The sequence below is a fragment of the Lissotriton vulgaris genome, chromosome 5 (genome assembly GCF_964263255.1).
Source record: "Lissotriton vulgaris chromosome 5, aLisVul1.2, whole genome shotgun sequence".
In the NCBI taxonomy this organism is placed as follows: domain Eukaryota; kingdom Metazoa; phylum Chordata; class Amphibia; order Caudata; family Salamandridae; genus Lissotriton; species Lissotriton vulgaris.
The window spans coordinates 1,961,719,293-1,961,744,389 of record NC_141693.1 but is presented as its reverse complement, the minus strand read 5'-3'; the positions used below and the strand labels follow the sequence as shown (position 1 = coordinate 1,961,744,389).

At 48.4% G+C, this 25,097-nt stretch overlaps 1 protein-coding gene across 1 annotated transcript in view; it reads right to left on the bottom strand.

Annotated features, from left to right (window-relative positions):
- The window catches only part of VWA7 (von Willebrand factor A domain containing 7), a 158,392-nt gene that overhangs the window by 38,593 nt on the left and 94,702 nt on the right, over positions 1-25,097 (bottom strand). Inside the window, exons 5-9 of the mRNA XM_086924649.1 lie at positions 21,986-22,108; positions 18,509-18,704; positions 12,104-12,273; positions 2,805-2,917; positions 1,255-1,371 (exon numbers count right to left, since the gene is read on the bottom strand). Of these exons, the coding sequence (XP_086780775.1) occupies positions 1,255-1,371; positions 2,805-2,917; positions 12,104-12,273; positions 18,509-18,704; positions 21,986-22,108 (719 nt within the window). The remainder of the gene's footprint in view (positions 1-1,254; positions 1,372-2,804; positions 2,918-12,103; positions 12,274-18,508; positions 18,705-21,985; positions 22,109-25,097) is intronic.

The following is a 25,097-nucleotide window of genomic DNA, read 5'->3' as shown; positions in this document are numbered from 1 at the left end:
CTTTGGGCCAGGGCGTGCCTCAGGGCTCGTCCCTGAGTCCAACCCTTTTTAATCTGTATGTAGCTCCTGTAGCCTCCATTGTGGAGAGCCATGGTCTCCAATTGGTATCATATGCCGATGATACGCAATTGGTCATCTCCCTGTCGCACGCGCCCTGTCTTGCTGCAGATGACTTCCGGTCGTGCATGAAAGAACTTGCCGACTGGATGGCCATCAATTGTTTGAAACTTAATGGCAGCAAGACAGAGGTGTTGGTGGTAGGGAGAGCCCAGTCTGCTTGGTCGTCGGCATGGTGGCCACCCTGTTTAGGACCAACCCCCACCCCCTGCCAGGAGGCAAAAAATCTAGGGGTATGGTTTGATGCAGGTCTTACTTTCGGGCCCTAGATCAACCGTGTAGTTGGCGTATGTTTTGGGGTACTGAAAAGATTGAGGAAAGTCCTGGACCTACTGCCGATGGAAGCTCGACAAACTTTGGTACATGCTTTGGTAACCGCAAGGATGGATTACGGGAACCTGCTTTACCTGGGGGTGCCAGAGAAAAGCATGGCTCGTCTCCAAGTGCTGCAGAATGCGGCAGCTCGTCTGATCCTCAGGCTGCCCAAAAGGGCGCCTTCGAAGGCGGCCCTGCAGAAGCTACATTGGCTCCCGGTGAGGCGCAGAGTTGAATATAAAGTCCTCTGCACGTGTCACCGTATCCTGAACGACAGGGCACCTCGACCATTGAGGAAACTGGTTGAAGTTTACAAACCCGCTCGAGCGCTCAGATCCGCCGGTGGGGGTCTGTTGAGGGTCCCCAGGGTGAAGAAAGCGCGCATGGGAGGCAGATCCTTCAGGTGCCTAGCGGCAAACTACTGGAATAAACTTCCAGTGGACTTGCGCCTGGAACCTGAAGAAGCGAGGTTTCGAGCGAAATTAAAAACCCACCTCTATGCGAAATAACTGACTACTCAGCTACTGTGCCCCCTGTTCGCTGCCTCTCCCACTTTCAGCGCGTGGACACGCCGGTGCGCGTAACTCAGCGCTTTACAAACGTCCCTATTAAATCTGCCCCTTGATTTATAAAAAACTGTTGTTGTGCACATCTCTGACTTAAACAGACAGCGCCGCCATGTGGCAGACTGTCATAAGGGCTAGTGTTGAAAATTATGTTCCAGTGGCGAGCACCAGAAACCACCAGCTCAAATTAAGCACTGATCGCAGGAACCCAGTGTATGACGACACCGCAATTGCTAGAACTGGGGGACTCACTGACCTTGGCCTTGCGTTCCTGGATCAGGGCTTCCACGGAGTCCTTCAGGTCGCCATCTTTGGAGGAGGCATCGGTGAAGACGAAGATCTCAGAGTACGGCGGGGTGTTCATCAGAGCCAGCTGTGGAAAAAAGAACCAGCGACGAATTACAAGGTGATGAAACGGGGCCCAATCAGCAAGAAAGAGTTTAGCCAGAGAGGAAGGGTAACACTTGTGAGTAAAGTAATATTTAAGGATTTCAGAGGGTTGTAGCGACAATGCCGCGGGTGTAGAGGCATGATTAATCTCATATTTAAGGCGCAAGGGGAGCTCTGAGGAAATAGCTACAAGTACAAATATATTTAAATGTACAGAGGGTGCTTGCAGGGTTGTGGATGCAAGCAAAGCTGCATATATAAATTCAACAGGAGTAAAATGTAGATGTCCGTTAATTAAAGTGCTTTTTTCAAATACAAATAGTTATTGTGCTTTGATTTATTAAGTGCTATTATGTGCTTTGCAGAGTTCTGAGTTTCTAAGGAACACGCCTCCAGGAGTAAGCCTTGGACTGCTCAGCCTTACCACCCTGACGGGCTAGTGCTCAATGGATGCACATGGGATTCCCTATGGGTCCATCAGTCAGGTGGGCCAGGGCTTTGTCTCCACCACTTTGATCATCTTCATGAAGTGCATTGATTGTTTATAACAGTTACAGATATGCTGACACAGACACTGCATCCTCATGATTTTACTCTCCCCCGATAAATACAGTAGGTGGTTGTACATTGTGAGCTTTCTGACGAATACAGTAGCAAGGGTTTTACTTTATGAATTCTGTGACAAATAAGAAGGGGTTTTACATTGTGAAAGAGGTAACTGCAACCTAATCTCTAAAGTAACTATAACGCGCCCGCACCAATTATATCATTTCAGATGTTGCAGTGATGTCATCAATGAAGTCAAAAAAACAAGTCATAAGTGATGTAACATGTGAGGTTTGTAGCAGTGCCTGGCGAGGGCGCGAGTTATAGTTACTTTAGGGCAGGAGTTATAGTTACTTGAGATAACTATAACTAGTGAATTTCAGTGGTTTTGTTAGTTTAAAACAGTGTATTTTAATTGACATTTTCACCTAATTATAATGTCCCTTTAACCTTTTGTTTTTTTATTGAATTTCTATGGGTCTTTTTTAACATAAAAGTAAGATGTACATTGCCATGCGAGTTGTGGGGTCGTGCTCAAGCCCCTGCCATGCATGACTGCCTTCGGCCATGCGTGGCAAGGGATTGGGCACAGGGCGGGCCTTTAAAAAAGCCCTCATATGGCAGTAGAGAGTGCTCCTTGCTCCAAGTGATATGTTTATGAACCTCCAAGAGATGTTTATACCAGCTTTCATTCTCTACAACCATTCACATCTGTCTCACACCTTACTGACCGTACTCCTGAGTGCGACGCCTAGCTACTCAGTGATACATGTTTTGTGAATTGCATCTATGGTATTGTGATCTTTTCATGATGAAAATCAATAAAACTTGTCAACAACATTTTGATCTGTTTTCCAAGAGGATGCACACCTGGATAGCAGACAGGCTCATCTCTGGCTCGTCCCCGCCTCCCAGCGCACTGAGCTTGTTCAGGAAGGTCCAAAACTCATCCGCGTCACGGGTCTTGTACACTGGGCCGTATTCTGGAGGGAGGAAGAATTGATGCATCAGTAACTGGAAAGGTCAAACATTTAAGGAGTATGGATTCCATATCAACCTCTATCTATTACCACCAAGAGACTTCAAGCTTTCAACAAATGTGATTTCATGAGGCTAAACCATATTTACAGTCTTGAATATCACTGTGCTCATTCCTTTAATCCATGAAAGGGGAGAGGTGACTGAGCTCAAGCCATGTGGCTAAGATAAGGGTCAGTCTACATTTTCTGGTTGGTTACCTACAGGTGATTCTCTACCTTTGTTTATTACAAAGAAGATGGCAACATGCTGAACAGAGGGAAATGCAATCAAGACAGAGTATCCCATAGTGGCCTAGCTGGGATCCATGGTCGATATGTGTCACAGAAAATACTGCATATGATTGTATGGCTATCTAAAGTGTCAAACATGAAATACAAGCTGTGGAGATCTATCTCCCCCCTGGTCTATTTGTGTTATCTTTCCAACCATTCAAACATAAACTTTAGGAAAGAATCAGGCAAGCAAGGTGGGACAAAATAGAATATTAATGAGGCGTAGCCAAAGGTTTAACTCAGAGAAAATGTGAAAGAAGTATTTTAAGCAGCACCAAAACAATATTAAGTTTAAGAATTTTAACAGTACAATTTCCAAACCAATGTACTAAAAAACAATACATAATGGTTATGCCGATCAAGAGCTATACGTTTTTGAAGAAAATATCAAGTAAGTGCCCACAAAATAATATGAAAAAGAAGCAAGTGTTAGCTTACAGGGTACGACAGGGGCCTTAACGAGTTGATGGAGCACAGGTCAGCTAAAGCCTAGCGGTACAAACCTATTAACAGGTGTACCCTCAGACTTAGGGCCTTAGTTAGAGTTTAAGACACAGGTTACGCAGTCACAAGCATGATGTAGTCCACTGACCACCAAACCGTCGGTCTTCCCACCTCACTTGAAAAGTAACGGACCTTCAGTGCCCCGTCGACAGAGTCCCCGCGGACTCTGTTGTCAGAATACTCAAAGGTCCACCGCCACCTATACCTATTGGTACTAAATGTTCTGAGTGGGACCAACTTCAAATCTGCAACCGTCTAAGTCACTTGGCCACTTTTCACTATATGTTTGCATTTAGTCTTGTTACGAAAGCTTGACGTGTTCCAAACCAACAGGACACAGTTGTCAAGGAGAGTTCCATGTGGCTCATTCCTTGGATAAGCCGCGGGCGTCCCACAGAAGCCTTGGGATTTTGCACAAAAGTCTAAATTGGCCAATCTTGAGAACCGCAGCCACCAAATTTCATTTTGCCTTTGCTAGATCTCCTCAAGTATTTTTTTGGGACTGAAAACCTTCATGTAGGGCTAGGCAGGGAGCCATGTCTGGACAAAGCTCCAGGAGGCTGGATACATTCTCTGCTGAATTTTTGCTTTTTGTAGCAAAAGGATCAGGGTAGTACACACCAGGAAAATCTCAGCTAAAGCTGTACTTTTCTCAAATAGCCTAGGCCTCAAAGCAGTTCGGTTGAAAAATCCCAACTTATCAGAATATTGGATATCTTCCTCCTGGTCATGCCTAAAAGTTCCCAGACTGCTTCCATGATATGAGGACACAGACAGCAGTGGGAGGCAAAGACAACCACTCACCCCAACCAGGGCTTAGCCAAACTCCAGTTCAAACCAGTTTGTTGGTTCTTCCAGAAAGCTGCCCTTCCTTGAACCTGGAAACACAGGAAGCTGCCCTGAGGAGCACCTCCAAAGCTTGGGCACACGGTAATGCAGGACCCAGTCATTTCCCAGCAGGCAGCAGCAGGCTCTTCCTTCTTTTTGTCCTCTTCCTGTTCAGGTGTGTGCTTAAGTCACTAGGGCCCTTGGTGAAATGACAGAAGTCTATCCTGAAAAAGTTCTTACACTGAGTTCATCGCTGTTCTGCAGCACTTCATTTAACATTATTGCAAGTCAATTAGGCCTGGGCGGTGAACTCCACTCCAGTTGCGGAGTTTGCAGAGTGTTCTGCACTCTGCGCTCCCTTGGAGCTCGCGGTGTGCAGAAAACTCCGCTTCACGTAGTGCAGCGGAGTTTTTTCCCCACTCGCGCTCACGAACGGTAAATAGTGAGCACGAGCTGCTGCTCTGGCAGAATTTCTACCCGAGCGGCAGGAAGAGCAGCGCAAGCAGCAGTTCACACTACACTCTGCCACTTGCGGAACTTCGCAAAGTTTTTTTGTAACTTTGCGGAGGTCCGCGTAGCAAAACTGCGAACTACGCCCAGGCTTAAAGTCAATGGTAAAATGTCACATCCTCTATTGGATGTCTGACTGCCCCTCCCAATAGGAGTCGATTAAAATGAGGTACCTTTCTCACCCCATCAGTGGAAAACCTACTGGCACTAGTTTTGGGTTCAGGTCACTTCCTGTGCGTGACAGCAGCCAGCGTGAGAATTCCAGAATTAATGGAAGGCTCAAACCAGAGCCTTGCAGTAGTGCAAGCGTGCAACTGTCACAGCTCTTATCTATACTTGGGGACCTGTTTACAAGCCGGTTTGCGTCACTCTTGCACCACGCACTGCGGTGAAAGAGTGACGCAAACATTACATGTGTATTATTAAGCCGTCCAAGGCCACTTTGCTTGGCCCTGAGTGACTCCATAAATCTGGAGTAAGGCAAGGCAGAGCAAATCACTGCACTGCCTTACTCAGCCCTAGGAAGGCGTTCCATGGGCGTTGCATAGGCGTTGTATGGGCGTTCCATGGGCATTGCATAGGCGTTGCATGGGCGTTCCATGGGCGTTGCATGGGCGTTCCATGGGCGTTCCATGGGCGTTCCATGGGCGTTGCATGGGCGTTGCATGGATGTTCCCACGCACCTCCCATGGTTTTTGCAACCTTTTCATTTTACTAGATCTTGTAAACCTGGGAATGTGACAAAAAGATACGCCTTCCAGGAGAGGCGTAGCTAGGAAAAATATCTTTCTTTCTCCTTGTTACTTCCCCAGTCTATGTCTGCTGCAGAATGCAGCACACGTAGATAGAGGAATACGCCTCTTGGGATTGTTTTTGTGCAGGAAGGTCTTCCTGCACAAAAACAATCCTGCCTGCATCGCAGGCCCCCTTGGACCATGGTGGAAGGGTGCCTGCGTTGGCGCTAGGCATCCAAAAGGGCGTTAGGCCAGGGGAAAAGCCAGGAAAGAGCCATATTGACTTAAATACGGTGCATCCCTGCTCTTCCTCTGTCACGCAGTGTAGTGCAGCAAGATGACTTGCAGCGCTGCGTGACAAGTTATCTGTTCTCTTCCTTTCATCGCATTCCTAGATAACAGTGGGCGAAGGTTTCTGGAATTAAATTCCCCCTGTCTTCCCACCACGAATCATCCACAGTCAGCAGATCCAAAAAGTCTTCTATTCCCCTGATTGGAGCATTTCATACTTCTGCCATGGATTCGAAAAAGCTAATTACAAAGGACCAAGAGAAGTGTTTTGTGATAAATGCAGTGCACTGAATGTGTATGTAGTATTAGCCCTCGCCCACAGAATATGGCATGTTGGATCCTCAGGCTGGCACCTGTGTGGAAGGTGGCAACTACTGGAGGCTGGAGAATGAGGTGGGTGGATATTGGAGGCAGGGGAATGTGGAAGATGGCTATTGGAGGATGGGGAATGTGGTGGGGGTGGCTATTGGAGGCTTGAGAATGTGGTGGGTGGCTATTGGAGGCTGGGGAATGTGGTGGGGGTGGCTATTGGAGGCAGGGGAATGTGGTGGGTGTGGCTATTGGAGGCTTGAGAATGTGGTGGGTGGCTATTGGAGGCTGGAGAATGTGGTGGGTGGCCATTGGAGGCTGGGGAATGTTGTGGGTGGCTATTGGAGGTTGGGGAAGGTGGTGGGTGGCTATTGGAGGCAAAGGAATGTGGTGGGTGGCTATTGGAGGCTTGAGAATGTGGTGGGTGGCTATTGGAGGCTGGAGAATGTGGTGAGTGGCCATTGGAGGCTGGAGAATGTGGTGGGTGGCTATTGGAGGTTGGGGAATGTGGTGGGTGGCTATTGGAGGCAGGGGAATGTGGTGCGGGTGGCTATTGGAGGCAGGGGAATGTGGTGGGGGTGGCTATTGGAGGCTTGAGAATGTGGTGGGTGGCTATTGGAGGCTGGAGAATGTGGTGGGTGGCCATTGGAGGCTGGGGAATGTTGTGGGTGGCTATTGGAGGTTGGGGAATGTGGTGGGTGGCTATTGGAGGCAAAGGAATGTGGTGGGTGGCTATTGGAGGCTTGAGAATGTGGTGGGTGGCTATTGGAGGCTGGAGAATGTGGTAGTGGCCATTGGAGGCTGTAGAATGTGGTGGGTGGCTATTGGAGGCTGGGGGATGTTGTGAGTGGCCATTGGAGGCTGTAGAATGTGGTGGGTGGCTATTGGAGGCTGGGGAATGTGGTGAGTGGCCATTGGAGGCTGTAGAATGTGGTGGGTGGCTATTGGAGGCTGGGGAATGTGGTGAGTGGCCATTGGAGGCTGTAGAATGTGGTGGGTGGCTATTGGAGGTTGGGGAATGTGGTGAGTGGCCATTGGAGGCTGTAGAATGTGGTGGGTGGATATTGGAGGTTGGGGAATGTGGTGGGTGGCTACTGGAGGCTGGTGTGTGTCGGACGGGGTAGTTTATAATATTTGGTGTTCATCCTGCTCTTCCCCTTGTGCTCAAGGAGAGCTATTATGCCAGTTTTATTTTTAATCACTTATGTGGGGGTGTGAGTCTACTGGATCTAACATGTGACATCCGACTTTCATGCAACTGGTGCAACGTTTGTGCCACTTTACTGCAGCCTTACCTACGTGCCAGATGTGCCATCTCTGATTTAGCCACTTATTCATCAGTTTTAGGGACCAGGGCAGACGCAGGCAGGTGTTTCACATCCTCTCTGTTCCCAGAATTAAAATATGCCTACAAATGTACACCCTTAAAATCAAATACTTCAGAGTGAGTATTTGAAAAGATGACGTTTTTTATGCACAATTACACCAGAGTGAATTCACGTACCCTGCTTAGTGGAAACAAATATCTTCTATGTAAGGACCTCGGTTAGTTCTCACCTGGAGTACAGCAGGGTCATTGGAAATTTGAGAAGTCATTTAACATGAGTGATGCAATACAAGAGGTTGTAAGCAGTGAATGGCAGGGGTGCCATTTGTAGTTAGTTCACTACCCTATAACCTGCCAATTTCAGGGAGTTTCTGTTGGCCATATTATCAAGGCCAGCGATAATATTATCGCAGTTTTAGCGGCAGGAAACTGCAGCTAAAGCGGCGATAATGGGCTTGATAATACGCCGTTGTGAATTCTCATAGAAGCCCATGTTCTGGTGTGAACCTGGGCTTCTATGGGAATTCACAAGGGCGTATTATCAAGCCCCTTATCGCCACTTTAGCGGCAGTCTCCTGCCGCTAAAGCAGCAATAATTTTAACGCTGTTCTTGATAATATGCCCCCCTGTTTTTTAACGTTAGGATTTATCTACTTTCACATCACTTTCGTACACCTGGGACCGCCCTAGGTAATACTGGTCTGAGGACACGAAGGCCGCACTTTCAATAAAAAGAAAAGGTTCTGTAAGAGGCCTTTGTAAGTCTGGCATAACAGTGCAACGATCCGCGTGACCTAGTGTTTCCAGTTTGCAAAATGTGTGTTTTGGGTGACCCCAATGCAGATATTGACATGACTTGAAACTGTGTCAATCAAACCTTGATTCTGCCAATAGAAGCTCACCTCATGCTATTGGTTGTTTGGTGTAAAATTCTGCCTCGTCGGATACCAATTCAATTCACACGAGACTATGGACCTTATTACGAGTATGGCGGTCCGCAGGACGGCCATATTTGTGGTGGCGGTCCAACCACCATCACATTGCGGACCGGCCTGCAGTATTATGAGTGTGGCGGTCGGACCGCCAAAAGACTGCAGGCTCCACAGGAATCAAGGATCCCACTGTGCTTGGGGTCTGGAAATGGGCCCTAAGACCTGGCGGTGCCGCTGCGGCACTGCTGAGCATATTATGAGTTCCCTTTCCACCGCCCATTTCAAGGTGGTGAGCCCGCCATGAAAAGGGTGGCAGAGAGGCAACTAAGGGAGCCCTAGCTGTGCCCCCTGATACTCCGGGGCCTGGGGTGCATGCAAGGGACACATGTTGTGCCCCTCTGTAAATGCCCCCCAATTCGAAACGTGTCGTCACGGCGGTGGGCTGCATGTTTGGCTCTACTATGACAGGCCCGCCTGTCCTGGATTCAAACCTGATTCTGGCGGGTGGGCACTCAATGGTCATGGCGGTCCTCCTACGGCCGGAGTGGTGGTGGTGCCACAGAAGGACCGCCAAAGTCATAATAAGGTCTTATATTACATATGAAAGGTACAATCTCTCCCCAGACTTTTTGGCACATTCAACAATTCAAACCTGCATTATGTACCGAAAGTAATCCTTTTTCATTGCACTATACCTTTTTTTATCAGTGGCTGGCCGCAGACAGTCTCAGTTATCTGTTTTCAGATGCTCATAGGTTCCACAGCTTACAGGTCTTACTATAGATGCTCACAAGGCAATGGACGTTATATTCCGTCAGCAGTGATATCGTTTGGAAATGTTCTGCGTCACCATCTCACATACATGGCATCCTAGCGCCATGCTAGGTCTTCTGTTGCTGCAAGCCAGACACAATGGCAAATCTACGCTTGTTAAATTCTTTGGGGCTTATTACAAGGCCCTTGCGCCTCCCGCACGTCACTTTTCCCATGTTAAAAATGACGCAAAAGTGGCGCAAACGGCTTGTAAATAAGGCCTTTTAAGTGTTGTAGGCAAGCTGGCCTCTCACTTTTGCTTTTCCTTTTTTTTTTTTACTAATAAACTGTTATTGTAGACGATAAATGTCAGTTTTATCTTGTTGCTGGAGCAGCCATTCCTCAACACACCAAACCGGGGGCATATTTACAAGCCCCTATCGCCATCATAACGTCACTTTCAGTGATGTTGTAAATAAGGCACCACTTCACTCTGTACTTAGCGTGAGAGGGGAGGGCAGCGGGTAATATGGTGGGCGTTCCGCCGCAACATCCACCAATTTTGACGCAGCCCCCTATTTATAAGGGCAGCGTAAATAGGAGGCAGCGCCAAAATTAGGACCAGGGATAATTTGGTCTTAAACAGGCGAAACGAGGAGAACTGCTTTATTTCTCCTTGTTTTTGCTTTTTCCATGTGTGCTGCCTTGTGCATATAAATTACAAAACGGCATTTAAAGATTGTTTATATACAGGAAGGGGAACCTTCCTGCACATAAACAATCTTCCCACCAAAGCAGACAACCTTGCACTATGGTGCAATGGTGCTTGTGTTGTCACTAGGCAGCTGAACTCCGCGCTAGCGCAGGGGGAAACGCAGGGATGAGCTGCACTCTTGTGAATACAGCACATCCCTGTGTTTTCAGAATGGCGAAGTGTGGCATTAACAATATTTGCTTAACGCCACGCTTTCTATTCAGATGTAAATATACCCATCGGTTTCTTAATCCTCAACCATTGTCCTACATACACTTTCAGAAGCTCACTACTACCATTCCTACAATCCAGCCGAATTCTTAATCAATGTTGTATTTTTTCTTCAAGCCTTTGAAACTTTCTACCTCAAATCCATATGACTGGCAAACGTCCCTTTCTTTTCCTGGTGATGACTTAGCCACCATTGAACCAGCGTAGCAACTGGTCCCCTTCCTCTCAGTAATGAAAATGGCGAATTCCCACTAACCGCATTGAGCGTCACTCCACAGGATAACATTGTCGCCTGCAATGTCTTCCTCTAATACACTCCAGAGTTCAGCGCCAACTAAATGGCTTCCTTTACCGCTCAGTTAAACCGTTCCCCTTGACCACTTGCCTCTGTATGATACAAAGCTACACAAGGATTCCGAATACCGCTACATTTTATAAATGGTTGCACTTTATGTATGCCATCACGACAAAATATATCTTCGAAAAAATTGACCACTACTTCTGATACTACATTGCCGACCACTCGAACCTCAGGTCACTTTGAATGATAATCTACCAAAATGAGGGAAGATGATTCCTATGATTCCTTCTGTGGTAAAAGAGAATTTTGGTCCATCATGTTTTTATAGCAACTTTGCTCCACGACCCATCTGGAAATTGCACTAGAATAATTGGCACACAACATGCGTCAGCTGATTTATCTCTGCGACTACAAATCTGACAGTCTCAGAAATTTATCAATTTTAGAATTCATACTTGCCCACCTAAAATGGTTTTTCCTGGTTCCGGACATACATTCTTTTTTCCTAGTTCCGGACATACCACAATGACCCTCATGTGCTAACTAAGGTCCTGATTTATATATTGGCGGAGAGGGTACTCTGTCGCAAAATTTGGCTACGGTGGAGACTACTCTGTCTCCTCGTGGCCAAACATTTCCGACAGTCCTGGGGAGTAAGGGCTGTCAGAGAAATGGCTACATGTCCACCCACCCGATTTAGATGGGTGGACATGTCGTAATTTGCTACTGTTCATTACCGCCAGGTGAAACGTAGTGCTAAGGAAGTGTAAAACCATTCTAATGCTCCCCTCACCATGGGGGAAGCCTTCCATGGTGAGGGAAGCATTACTTTTTGTCTTTCCAAAAGAAAAAAAGAATACTGTTTGCTGCAGGGCTGCTTCCTTCTGACGCAGCCCTGCTGCAAACAGTAAAATGCATTGACAGGACCCACCATGACGGTGACACCTCTCCATCCGCATGGTAGAATGGCTGGCTGCCTGCTTAATTATAAATCGGTACCTTATTTATCTCATTGCTTACACCCACTAGTGATACCACCATGTTGTCCCTTGCTACATCCACCACGCCATTGTGATAAAGTAAAGCATCTCTGTAAACCGAGTTCAGGTGAGTATGACATTGTACCAATGCCCACAGCAACAGGAACACAAGCAGTTAATTATGCCCCCTGGTGTGCTTGCTTCTAACTACCCCCACATTCAAATCTCTACTCACCACCAACATTCCACATTCCACAAGCCCTCCACCTACACTCTATATTCCTTACTGCAATTCACATCCATATCCCAAAAACCACATGAATTCTAAATGCCTGGCTCCAAATACATGCAAAAACAAATATTCTTTAAACGTGACATGGCTGTCCCAAGGAACCCTTCTACCTGGGTCATGGAAGGGTACCAGTACATAGTAGTCGGGCTCCTCTGGTGTGTAGCGTCGCTTCTCGATGATAGCCCGGGTCTGCAGCTTGGCTGCCGTGATCTCCTCGCCCATGCTGCCTGTGGTGTCGATGACGAAGCTCAGACCCATGGACGAGCCAATGTTTAGAAGTCTGTTGGAAGTAGACATGGAGTGAGAACCAGTGTAGCCCAAAATAAACTAAAAATAACAAGTTCACAAAGTAAGCGTAAAAGGAAATATCTGGATCACGTGGGAGGTTCTCCAGAAGCTCAAGAACACCCTTGAAGCCTACGTTGCACTATAGATGTTTAGGGTCTTATTTATAAGCCTCTTGCGACACTTTTGCGCTGCCGTTGCGTCACTTTTCGTGAAGCAGTGGCGGCATAAAGAATGCACCACCGTGCGACATTTTTACAAGGAGACAGATGCGTCACCTTGTAAAGTCCTGCACCACAATATACCTGCGTCAGTTATAATGTATGAGAGGGCGCTCTGACACAACAAAGCCTCGTAGGAGTGGAGCAGTGAAATCTATCATATATCACTGCGCCACTTCTAGGACGCCTCTGCATCAAAACCTTACACCTGCCTCATAGCAGGTGTAAAGGTGATACAGTGCTATGTGTATGGGCCTGCCTCATGCAGTGCTAGAGTTGTGTCACGCTTGCAACACAACTCCAGTAAAGCATGACTTTTGCGCCGACAGATACGTCAGGATTCCTGATGCATCTGTCACTCCTTGCGACAAGACGTGCTCTACAGTAAATACGGGTCATCCATAATGTCACAAGGAGGGTGCAATGAAAACTGTTGCATCGCTGTTTTCACGCAGTGATGCAACAGTTTTCATAAATAAGCCCCATTAATCAATAATGTAACACAAGGATCAAGTGCCTGACATCAAACAATGTAGGAGTATGTTTATAAAGTGTTTTCCTTTAAGAAAGTCCAAAAGGTTTTCTCAGTCTGGCAACAAAAATATTGCTGTGTATGACTTCCACTGGAAGCCTTTAGAATGAATATCCAGAATCTAAACCTGGGTATTCACTGCTATGAGGTAGGAATGGGGGGGGGGGGGGAAATAAAAGGTGTTTCTCACTGTTGCTGTATCATTCATACATGAATTTCAGGCTGCTATGGCTGTGTGTCTGAGAGCCTGTCAGTGCAGGGCTGGCTCTGTCAGAGCTACTGGAATGGAAAGGGTGAGATGCCACAAGGGATGGTAGGGGTGGTGGACAGGAGGACAGGTTTGTATTTTCTACCTTTGGGACAGGGAGGAGAGGCCATGTTTTGTATGGCTCTCTGATTTATCCTCTGTTCCCTTCGTAGCAGTTAAAACAGTGATAGGTGATTTGCAATGGCCACACATAACATACAATCATAGCTGGGGAATAGCTGATGTTGCTATGTGATAGAAGGGTGGAGGATGTCCTGGCTGGGCTCTCTGAGAGCTGGACAGAGCAGCCCTGGAAAGAAGGGAGAACAGCTCCGTAAGGAGAGGGAAGGGAAGGAGCAAGACCCCTGACATTCTGGTCGGAGTTCTGCTCTCCCTGTGCACAGCTCCACCGTGTATTGTCTCTTCCCTGCATCCCGGCTCACCGTGGTTCGAGGCTTGTGCCTCGCCCCGCTCCTGTCTCTTACGTCAGTGCCCTGTTTTTTGTTGCCATTTTTTCATTTCATTTCCACTTTTTCCTCCTTTGCTTTTCAACTCTCTTCCCACTTTTCCTTTCGTCTTTCTTTTACCCTCTTTACTTTATATTTTTCCTTCCCGCGCTTTCTGCCTATGTTTTTGCCTGCCACTGCTGCCCCATGGCCCCTCCCGCCTCCCAGCTGTCGCACCCGCCGCCTGTCCACTACTTAATGGCAGTAGCTGTGCAACCTCACCACTGGTGCGCTAAAGGCAAGCCCTTCTGCTCCCATTCGCAACCAGCGCCAGCAACCCTGGCCCTCCGACCCGCCAGCGCTACTGCTCCTGAGCTCTCTACGCACTCAACACCGGCAAGAACAATAACTGCAAGCTTTCTTCACCTTTCGACACCCACGGACCCTTCAGCTGCCAACACTTGTTCACCTTTGCTAAGACCCGGGACCCGCCTCCTCCCTCCAGTATCATCCCTGTTGCTCACCAAACCCTGCAATGCATCCTCCTCAACGCCCACTCCCTCCACAGACACACAGCGGAATTCTGGGCCCTCATCGACAGCATCACCCTGACGTTGCCATCCTCACTGAAACCTGGACGAACGCTTCCTCTGGACCTGACATTGTGATTGCCATCCCCGAAGACAACAAGGTTCCCCGGAAGGACCACCCCAAGCACCCTGGAGAGGGCATCGCCATCGCTCACAAGTCCAACGTCTGCCTGAGCACCCACACCGATGGGCCCAAAGACCTGATGGAACATCTGCACTTCAAGATACAGACCAACCCGTCCACCACCCTCTGGGAAACCCTCATCTACAGACCCCATGGACCCCGTGCACCTTTCTACAACTCCATCACCGACATCATCACCCGCAAGCCATCAGCTCCACCGCCTACACCCTGTTGGGAGATCTCAAATTCATCCTCGACAACCTCCAAGACCCCTAGTCTGTCTTCCTCCTTGACAACCTCCACTACATCGGACTCAAACAGATCGTACCAGAACCAACTCAGCAGGACACACCCTCAACCCCATCTTCACAGCAAGAAACGCCATCACCTTCAGCCACACCTCCGAACTCTCTTGGACGGACCATTGTTGCGTCCACTTCACCTTCAAAACCAACATCACCCGTAAACGTCCTCACAAGCTGCCAGCGCAGGAATTGAAACAAGATCTCCAATGACCAACTCACCGTCTCGCTCAGCAGCTCCTCTCCCACCTCTACAGACGACGACCCAACCACTGCCGCCTGTAACCTACACAACTGGATCACCGACTGCGCCAACACCATCGCCCCCCTCAAGAAAACATCGATCCCCCACAGAACTCCAAGAATCTAGACGTACCTGCAGACACCTCGAAAAGCTATGGAGGAACTCCAAAACCACAAATGACGTTGACTGCTTCAAAGCAGCCAACACAGCTCACCACAAACTCATCAGACACTCAAGCAAGAAAGTACTCCAGGACAGAATCTCCACCCACGCACACAACAGCAAGGAACTCTTTGGCATCATCAAAGAGTTCGCCCAACCCAAAAGTGAGACTACAGACATCCTACCCTTCCAGGACCTCTGTGTAAGACTCAGCGATTTCTTCCATCTAAAAAAAAGACCATCTATGACAATTTAGATGACAACAAACTCCACGCAGAGCCCACACCTGCCATTCCCCAGAACACGCAGCCGACACTCAACAGCTGGACTGCCCTCAGCACTAAAGACACCATGAAGACTATGAAGTCGACCCATTTTGGGGCTCCCACGGACCCCTGCCCCCACCACATCTACCACAGAGCCACAGACATCATCGCCCAGAGATTCGACAAATAATTATCTGCTCCTTCGAGACCGCCTCCTTCTCCGATGATTGGAAACACACCGAGATCATCCCTCTCCTGAAAAAACCCTCAGCGGACCCACCAACCTCAAGAACTACAGACCGATCTCCTTACTCCCGTACCCAGCAAAGTCATGGAAAAAGTCGTCAACAGTCAACATAGAAGAAAACAGCATCCTCGACTCCTCCATATCAGGCTTGAGGAAGAATCATAGCACCGACACCGCCCTTTTTGCTGTGACAGACTACATTCGCTACCTCCTTGACAGCGGAGAAACTGTGACCCTCATCCTCCTGGACCTCTCCGCTGCCTTCGACATAGTCTCACACCGGACTCTAGCCTGCAGACTCCACGACACAGGTATCTCAAACAAGGCCCTTGACTGGATTCGCTCATTCCTCTCTGGCAGAACACAGCGGGTCAGACTCCCCCCTTTTCTCTCGGAACCCACAGGGACCACCTGCGGAATCCCGCGAGCATCCTCCATCAGCCCTACCCGTTTCAACGTCTACATGGCCCTACTCGCATCCATCGTCAGATCATACGGACTCAACATCGTATCGTATGGCGACGACACTCAATTCATCCTCTCCCTATCCAAACAAACCCAACATCTCCAAACACAACTTTCAAGAAGGAATGGAAGCAGTCGCCAAGTGGATGAAGAACAACTGCCTACAACTTAACATGGACAAAACCGAAGTGCTCATCATGGGCCCAGACCCCAGCGCCTGGAACGACCCTGGTGGCCCCCTGCCCTCGGGAACCACCCTCCTCCACGACCATGTGCGCAACCTTGGAATCATCCTGGACTCTGAACTCAAGATGGACCACCAGATGAACGCTGTCACCTCTTCCTACTACCACTCTCTCCGCCTCCTCCGAAATGCCTTCATTTGGATTTCCCTCAAACACAGTAAAATTGTCACCCTCATCAGCAGCAGACTGGACTATGGCAACGCACTCTATGCCGGCATCAACAAGAACCTCAAACGCAAACTCCAGAACGTCCAGAAGGCCACCCCCAGGCAAGTCCTCAACCTTCTGCGCCACTGCCACAACAGCCAACACCTATGGACACTACACTGGCTCCCCGTCGAGAAGGGAATCACCTTCAAGCTCCTCTCCCATGTCCACAAAGCCCTCCACAACACATGACCAGCCTACATGAACCACCTCCTCTCGTTCCATGCACCCCAAAGATCCCCTCCGCTCTGCCCAGCTCTCTCTTGCGATGGTACCATGCATCAAGAAGACCAGAACAGGAGGACGCCCCTTCTCCTTCCTTGCGGCCAAGCCATGGAACATCCTCCCTCTCCACCACCGACAGACACCTTCACTTGACAAGTTCTTCAAGGGACTCAAGACCTGACTCTTCGACGAAGCACCGTAACACCCTGGAGCCGCCCATATCCCCTCCCCCCCAGCGCCTTGAGACCCTTTTGGGTGAGTAGTCGCGCTTAACAAACCCGTGATTGATTGATTTATTGAAAGTGCACAGGGTGTAGAGTGGGTCGCAGGAGGCTAAGTTTTTTTTTTACTTGGAACAGGGCGGAGGTGCCACGGTATTTATGGCTTCTCCATTGCTCCTTTGCCCATGCATACCAGTTGACAGAAGATGCAGATAATGTTTGCCCGTCTATATATAAATGAGTAAAAATTGAATTATGGGAATGTTTTTCACCTTGTTAGTCACATCACAGACTTGAGCTTCGCTCTTGTTGTCTGTTTGAAATCACTCAGAACCCCTCTGTGTAAAATTTGCTATTAATCACTATAATTCTTTATTTTTCTTTCAGAGTGGATCCTAAAGAATATTTTCCAAAACGTGTTTCAGAACACTCAATGTCACCTCATCAGGGAGTAGATAAACGTTCAGTGCAGTAGGAACAGTGATTGCGTGTAGGTTCAGGGGCTTATGTACAAGCCACTTGCGCTGCAGCTACGCCACTTTTTCCCATATTAAAAGTGGCGCACCAGCGGTTCTAGGGGCTTGTAAGTAAGCCCCTCATTACTTTGTATGTGCTCTGATAAAGAAGAAAATCAATACTATTGCTGTGGAAGCACTGCCGTACAAACTGGACCAGTTCCATTGTTCATTCATTTACCTCTACCTTGGTAAAGTCAATGTAATGTTTTACTTGTAAAGCGCACTGTTGCCAGCCAGCGTCCTTGCGCTGTATAACGCGGGGGAACCCGTCTGGCTTTCCCTGTGGGATGGTCCCTGCTGGGGGTCCCCAAGGTGGAGCCAGGCATCCCCGGCGTTGATGGGGCCGTTGTGGAGATTAGGCAAGCTAATGCCCAGAGTTGCCGAGTGGGACCCCTGATTAGAGAGTAGGCACCGAAGTGAGAATTATCGAGTCCGCTGACCCTGGTCCATGACCCTGTCGCATCGGGAATTGAACCCTGGTCCCGGGCCGACTTCTGCTTCCCGGTATGCTGCCTCTAACCAGTGAGCGACACCACTCCACGAGAGCTACTCTGCTCACGGACCGCCATCATTCCATCCATCACTAGTTTGTGGGCAAAGCATTTCCAGACCAACAGAAAAGGTGAAGTGGACAGTAACTAAATATATGTATTTTCAAGCAGGGTCTTGATTTGCTTGTCCCTTGTTTGTTTCAGGGACTAGAAGAGTGTGCTAGTCTTATTCTAGAAGCACAGCATTCTTTGCAACAAGTAGACCCCACTAGGGTTTTTGTGCTTGCTCAGGATGGGCACTTCCCCAAGAAGCAAGCTGGAAACTGAAAAAGCTAGAAGAAAGTTGCAACTGTCTACCCGTCTCTCAACCACCAAAAGAGTGCAGGTCTCAATGTGACTGCGCATGTCATGGTGAAAGAAACTGGAGGACACGCGCAGCAGAACGCTGGGGGCAAGAGTCAAAGAGCAGGAAATGACCTCATGAAGTGCTTGTCCTTCACTTCCGCCCGGAGCTCGCGCAGAAACCTGATGGACGCCTCCTGGGCCAGCTTAGCAGCATCATGGTGGAGGTAGTGGTGGGGAGAGAAAACTGGAGACGTGCTGTCCTTGTTGATGCCTCCGCGAGGGTCGCGGTGGGTGCTCTCGTCAAAGTACCCACCGTGGCTGCATTTTCCTATTGGCAGTGGAAACAGAATACAATCAATCATTAAGAGAAGCATACAGTTAATCTGTAGAGTTGCTCAACCCTTGTAGGATGCAGAATGTACACATCTGCATCCTAGAGAGAACTGCCCTGAGAGAGCTGCATTGGCTCAAGGTAGAACATCGCATAAAATTTAAAGCCTTATGCTATATGTTCAGAATAAAGATCGGCTCTGCCCCCAAATATTTACAAGATCTGGTTCATGAGTACCACCCCCGACGTCTGCTCATTCGTCATCAGGAGAACTGTTCGAAATCCCGAGGTTTAAACTGTAGAGAATGGGAGGCCGCTCCTTTTCTCTTCTTGGGCCTACCTTATGGAATTCCTTACCCGATGCGATGAGGAGGGAGAAGCTGTTTCCCGTCTTCCGGAAACAATAAAAACCTGTTTTTTTAACCTACATTGCTATCTCCGATATTCTCCTATCTTCTGTTATGGCCTGCGCTGGGAAACCATTGTTGGGTAGCTGTGCGCACTACAAAATAAAATAACAACATGACGCAGTATCCACAGTACTGCGATTCGTCACAGTGCCTCTCTCCCAGAGCTCATCTGCTCATCTTACACCACCACACAAGCCATAATGTTCATGCTTGACCCAGGTCCACTCATTTAAACATGTTCAACCGTTCACCTCCACTTACCCTTTTCTTTAAAGCAGTTCTCTCCTCACCTTTCCATGTCTCCTAACCTAGATATATCGAAATGTTGTAATTTTCCCCTCTACTTCCCACCTTGCCTTCCTCCCACTTCAGGTCCTTTACTCTCCCCTTCAACTGTGCAATTTCTTTCAGTGCTGTACAAATCATCCCCTCATCTTTCAGTACTTCACCACTGCCACTGCATATGTACAGTTTTCTGTAATATCCCGCTGCAAAACTTTAATCACTTGAACTCTGCTTCCACGACACGCGAGTCTCTCTTCTACCAACCCTGAGATTACTTTACTCTTTGCTGTACTACTAAGTACTTCGGGTCAGATATACAAGCCCCCTGCACCAGTACGTCACTTTTAGTGACGTACTAGTGGTGCAGGGGCTCCTACTCCACCCTGCATGACTTTTCCTCTCCTTGTAAATATGGCCCCTTCACACGCAGCACTCTGCATTGAAGGGGCGTTCCATGGGGGTTGCTGTGGGTGTTCCCACGCAACACTCATGGAACAAGACACATCTCCAGATTTATGAGAAATCGTAAATCTGGAGATGCGTTGAATGCTACGCCACCCTAGAGGTGGCGTAGCGAGGCGCTACGAGGAGAAAGGTTTTCATTTCTCCTCGTCTTTTCGTCTTTCAATGCGTGCTGCATTCTACAGCACGCATTGAAAGAGGAAAATTACTTTAAGTTATTAGTTTTTTACAGGAAGGTGCCCCTTCCCGCACAAACACAATCGCCCCACGATGCAGGCATCCTTGCACCACGGTGCTAGGGTGCCTGCACCAGTGCATGGCTGCAGTTTGTGCACAAGTGCAGGGATGACACATATTCTTGTAAATATGTTGCGTCCCTGTGCTTCGGAAGTGCCGCAGCGTGGCACAGCCAAAAGGCTTGCAGTGCAACGCTGTGGCACTTCCTTGTAGATCTGCCCCTCAATCTTTCTTTGCTTTGCTCTTTCTTCACCACTCTGCCATGTCAGCTCGTCTCCTCCATCCTGGCATTCCTTAAAGTCTGTGCTGTAATAACCTTCTCCCCACTCCACTCTATCGAGCGCCGGGCCCTCGCCTATCCTGGACTATTGAGTGGTAGCTGACTGAGATGTGAGGCTTGGCTCATCCAACTTCATCTTTCTTTACATTCCAGTGTTCAGGTCCTTCTCTGTGCCTCAGAACTTTCTGCAGATGTTCCATGACACTCAGCGCTTTGCACTTCCCATGTCTCATCCCCTCCATCTGGCAAAACCCCCAATTACCCAGCAATATTCCATCTCCATGCTGCCATACCCATATTCTTTTTCATATGTGATCATAATCACCCTGGCTCTGGGCTGGGTAGCCTCTGGATAGCTTCTTCACCCTGGCTAAGTTCTCATCCACACCCACCTTGAGTTTTCAGTTTACCTCTTGTCTTATATGTGAGCAGCTGCCTCACCCACACTGGACTCTCTTCAGTTGCTTCCCCCCCCCTGGTTTTTCTACTTCAGTGCCATAATTCCTGGCTTGCTTCCAACCTACAATCCCCCCTGTCTGCCTTTACGTGGTGCATTCCTCAGACCCACCTGTCCTACAGATTTGTGCTGCTATTTACAGGTCCCCTGCAACTTTCCTCGCCCTCTTGGCCTCATCAAGACCATCACTGTGTTGTTTCCCTTCCCTATGCTATATCTCTGCACCTTTGTGTTTTGATAGCTGCCATCCACTGCCTCGTTTCACACTAGTGGGTACCTTTCATCACCCTGTCCTCAGTGCTCTCACATCTCACTACACACATTGCCACCTCTTTTCTCTCATACTTAATGTGCTATTTCCAGCTCAGCACCTGCCAGCTACCACTCGGTTTCTGCAGTCTTACACCTATTTCCAAAATGAATGCTCTTCTCGCACTACCTTGCACATTTGTCTTCACTCTGTCCTGTAATATCATTAAACACCTCAGAATTGCTGTTGCTTCCTCCTCTAATACCCAGAACGGTAGCTTCAGGCACTTGCCCCTCTCCTTCTCCCTTCATCATAGCAGAGCCCTCGCGCTTGCTGTCCTGATGTATCCACTCGTCTATCCTATGGCAATAATACCCACCTCGCCATCAACCATTGGCTTTAAGTTCTTATCTGCTATAGGCCCCCACAACCTTTAGTGCAGCTTATCCCAGCTGCGGATGAGTCCAAACCCATCTCCTGGTATTTCATCACCTCAATCCGCCGAGTCCTTCCCCTCTGCACATCCATTCACAGCAATTCATGCTTGAATATTGCCCTGTCTTTTCCCAAGTTTGCAGCTCCATACCCATGTTCAAGTCTACCCTGGAGCTCCTGAAGATCAACCAGCTAAAGCCTAATTCTTTCTTCTTCGCAGCTAACTCTCCACCCCACTCCACTCTGTCAAGAGCCCTTTAGGGTTTCTTGGAATAATATTCTCATGTTAGCTTCCCTCTCTTTCATCTCTGGCCACCCATCTCCTGTTTTGTAGCATTGAGGTGGATACTCCTGCCTGTCCTGGGGTTTCTGTGGCCCATGCAGTCATAGGCAGCTCCCGCATTAGCATCCCCCACACCGCACCTCCCTCCCTGTGATGTTGAGGTAGCTTGCCGTACCTACCCTGGGGTTTTTCTGGCTCAATGCCGTAATATCCTGTGGTCAGAAGCTTTTTCTTGTTGATGTCCTCCAAGACGTTGTCTCTGCACGTCCACTCGGCACAATCCGTGCAGGTCGGCACAGAAACTGAAACCACAAGAACAGACGCGCATGACATAGGAGCATGGCAGTGTGTCAGGGGCAAGAAGGATAGGAGGCATCTATGAATGTACAACAGGTTTAATTCCGGCCAGTACTTTGGGGGGAGTTCAGAACCAGTGAAGGTTCTTGATGTCACAGATGCAATGACCACCGTATCCTAGGTTGCATCAAATGCCCTTACCCTGCCTGGAGAAGAGGCTGTGAGGCAGAGAAGCCTTCTCTGTCTTGCTAGATAGGGTCAGTGACCCCAAATGCTGCTTCTGACGCTTCCTGTTGCCCCCACAGTTCAACTTCCAATCATTAAATGCGGACATTGCGCAACAGCTGAACTTTAGGTTGCATCAAAGGAAATGAGTTCAGTTTTACAGGAGCTTCTACATTGCTTTCTTGCCACATTTCCCTTCCTAACCTTTCTTTTTTCCTTAAAAATGTATTTTAAAAAGCCACCTTAAAGATAAGCTAGAGTGGCATTCAAGTAGGCACTCGTGTAAAAAATAGTTTTTGAAAGAAACACAACTTCTTGGTAAAAGTGGTCTGAATAAGCAGACACCTCCAGGGCCGATGATGGAGAAGTGGGTCACCACATGCAGCTATTTATTCACCTACTGCTAGCAAAAACTGTGGCGCTAGGGCGATGTCTGTTTACACACTTAGCAACACAACTCTCACTAGCTGCACCCCTGTATCACTGTACAAAACACTTGTACTTAAAGGGGCAGCTACTTAGGGGGCAAATGCATGGAAGAAGCATTTCCTTCGGACACGCATCTGTGGTAAAATCACCTTTAATCTGCATTTATTTTGTAACTATTTTTGTCAAATGAAGCACCGAGGGCCTGATTCACAGGAGGAATGATGGAGTGCACTTCACATACTACAAAATACACTTCATAGACCTACTGCTGTAGATCTCTACCACTCCCTTATATTCATTTAGTAGTAATGTAGGAGGGTCAATCAGTGGGGTTAAGGGAAATTGAAGGAAGAATTTTAGTATGGAGATACTAACAGAAACCACACACTCACATAAGTGTAGGACAATTGCTATTCACAAAATACAGCTCAAATACGGCCCAAATTGTGATAAAACAGGGTTAAATGCACTGCCTTGAAGTAAGTCAAATGCAAAAACAACAGTTGTCATACATTCACCCCAGTACAGAGATATGGGCCTAAATCCATTATTTTTCTGCACTCCACACCACCCCAGTTCAGACATGGCCATATGCAAATCAGCCTTGACCCTGTGCCTCATGGGAACAGTCCAGCCCGAACTCCCAAGTCATGGCTTCCCAGGACCGGAATCAAGCATCCTAGGACTGGTTTCTGGCTATCACCCATCATCAGCCAGGATAGCTTGACTCCAGTGGTGTGGAGAGCACGGGACTCACGTCTGAGCATACCCGTCCCGCTCGGGGTGACAAATGCAAAAACAACAGTTGATGGACAGTATTCAGAACAATGTCATACATTCACCCCAGTACAGAGATCTGGGTCTAAATCCATCGTTTTTCTGCACTCCACACCACCACAGTTCAGACATGGCCATATGCAAATCAGCCTTGACCCTGTGCCTCATGGGAAAGGTCCAGCCTGAACTGCCAAGCCATGTCTTCCGTGGACCGGAATCAAGCATCCTAGGACAGGTTTCTGGCTATCAGCTGTCATCAGCCAGGATAGTTTGACTCCAGCTGTGTGGAGAGCACGGGACTCACGTATGAGCTTACCCGTCCCACTCGGGGTGACAAATGCAAAAACAACAGTTGATGGACAGACTGCAGAACAATGTCATACATTCACTCCAGTACAGAGATCTGGGCATAAATCCATAGTTTTTCTGTACTCCACACTACCCCAATTCAGACATGGCCATATGCAAATCAGTCTTGACCCTGTGCCTCATGGGAACAGTCCAGCCCGAACTGCCAAGCTATGTCTTCCCTGGACCGGAATCAAGCATCCTAGGACCGGTTTCTGGCTATCAGCTGGCATCAGCCAGGATAGCTTGACTCCAGTGGTGTGGAGAGCACAGGACTCACGTCTGAGCATAACCGTCCCACTCGGGGGGACAAATGCAAAAACAACAGTTGATGGACAGAATGCAGAACAATGTCATACATTCACTCCAGAACAGAGATCTGGGCCTAAATCCATAGTTTTTCTGCACTCCATACCACCCCAGTTTAGACATGGCCATATGCAAATCAGCCTTGAACCTGTGCCTCATGAGAACAGTCCAGCCCGAACTCCCAAACCATGTCTTCCCTGGACCGGAATCAAGCATCCTAGGACCGGTTTCTGGCTATCAGCCGTCATCAGCCAGGATAGTTTGACTTCAGTGGTGTGAAGAGCACGGGACTCACGTCTGAGCATACCCGTCCCACTAGGGGTGACAAATGCAAAAACAACAGTTGATGGACAGAATGCAGAACAATCTCATACATTCACCCCAGTACAGAGATCTGGGTCTAAATCCATCATTTTTCTGCACTCCACACTACCCCAGTTCAGACATGGCCATATGCAAATCAGCCTTGACCCTGTGCCTCATGGAAACAGTCCAGCCCGAACTGCCAAGCCATGTCTTCCCTGGACCGGAATCAAGCATCCTAGGACCAGTTTCTGGCTATCAGCCGTCATCAGCCAGGATAGTTTGACTTCAGTGGTGTGGAGAGCACGGGACTCACGGCTGAGCATACCCGTCCCACTCGGGATGACAAATGCAAAAACAACAGTTGATGGACAGAATGCAGAACAATGTTATACATTCACCCCAGTACAGAGATCTGGGCCTAAATCCATCGTTTTTCTGCACTCCACACCGCCCCAGTTCAGACATGGTTATATGCAAATCAGCCTTGACCTTGTGCCTCAAGAGAACAGTCCAGCCCGAACTGCCAAGCCGTGTCTTCCCTGGACCGGAATCAAGCATCGTAGGACCAGTTTCTGGCAATCAGCCGTCATCAACCAGGAT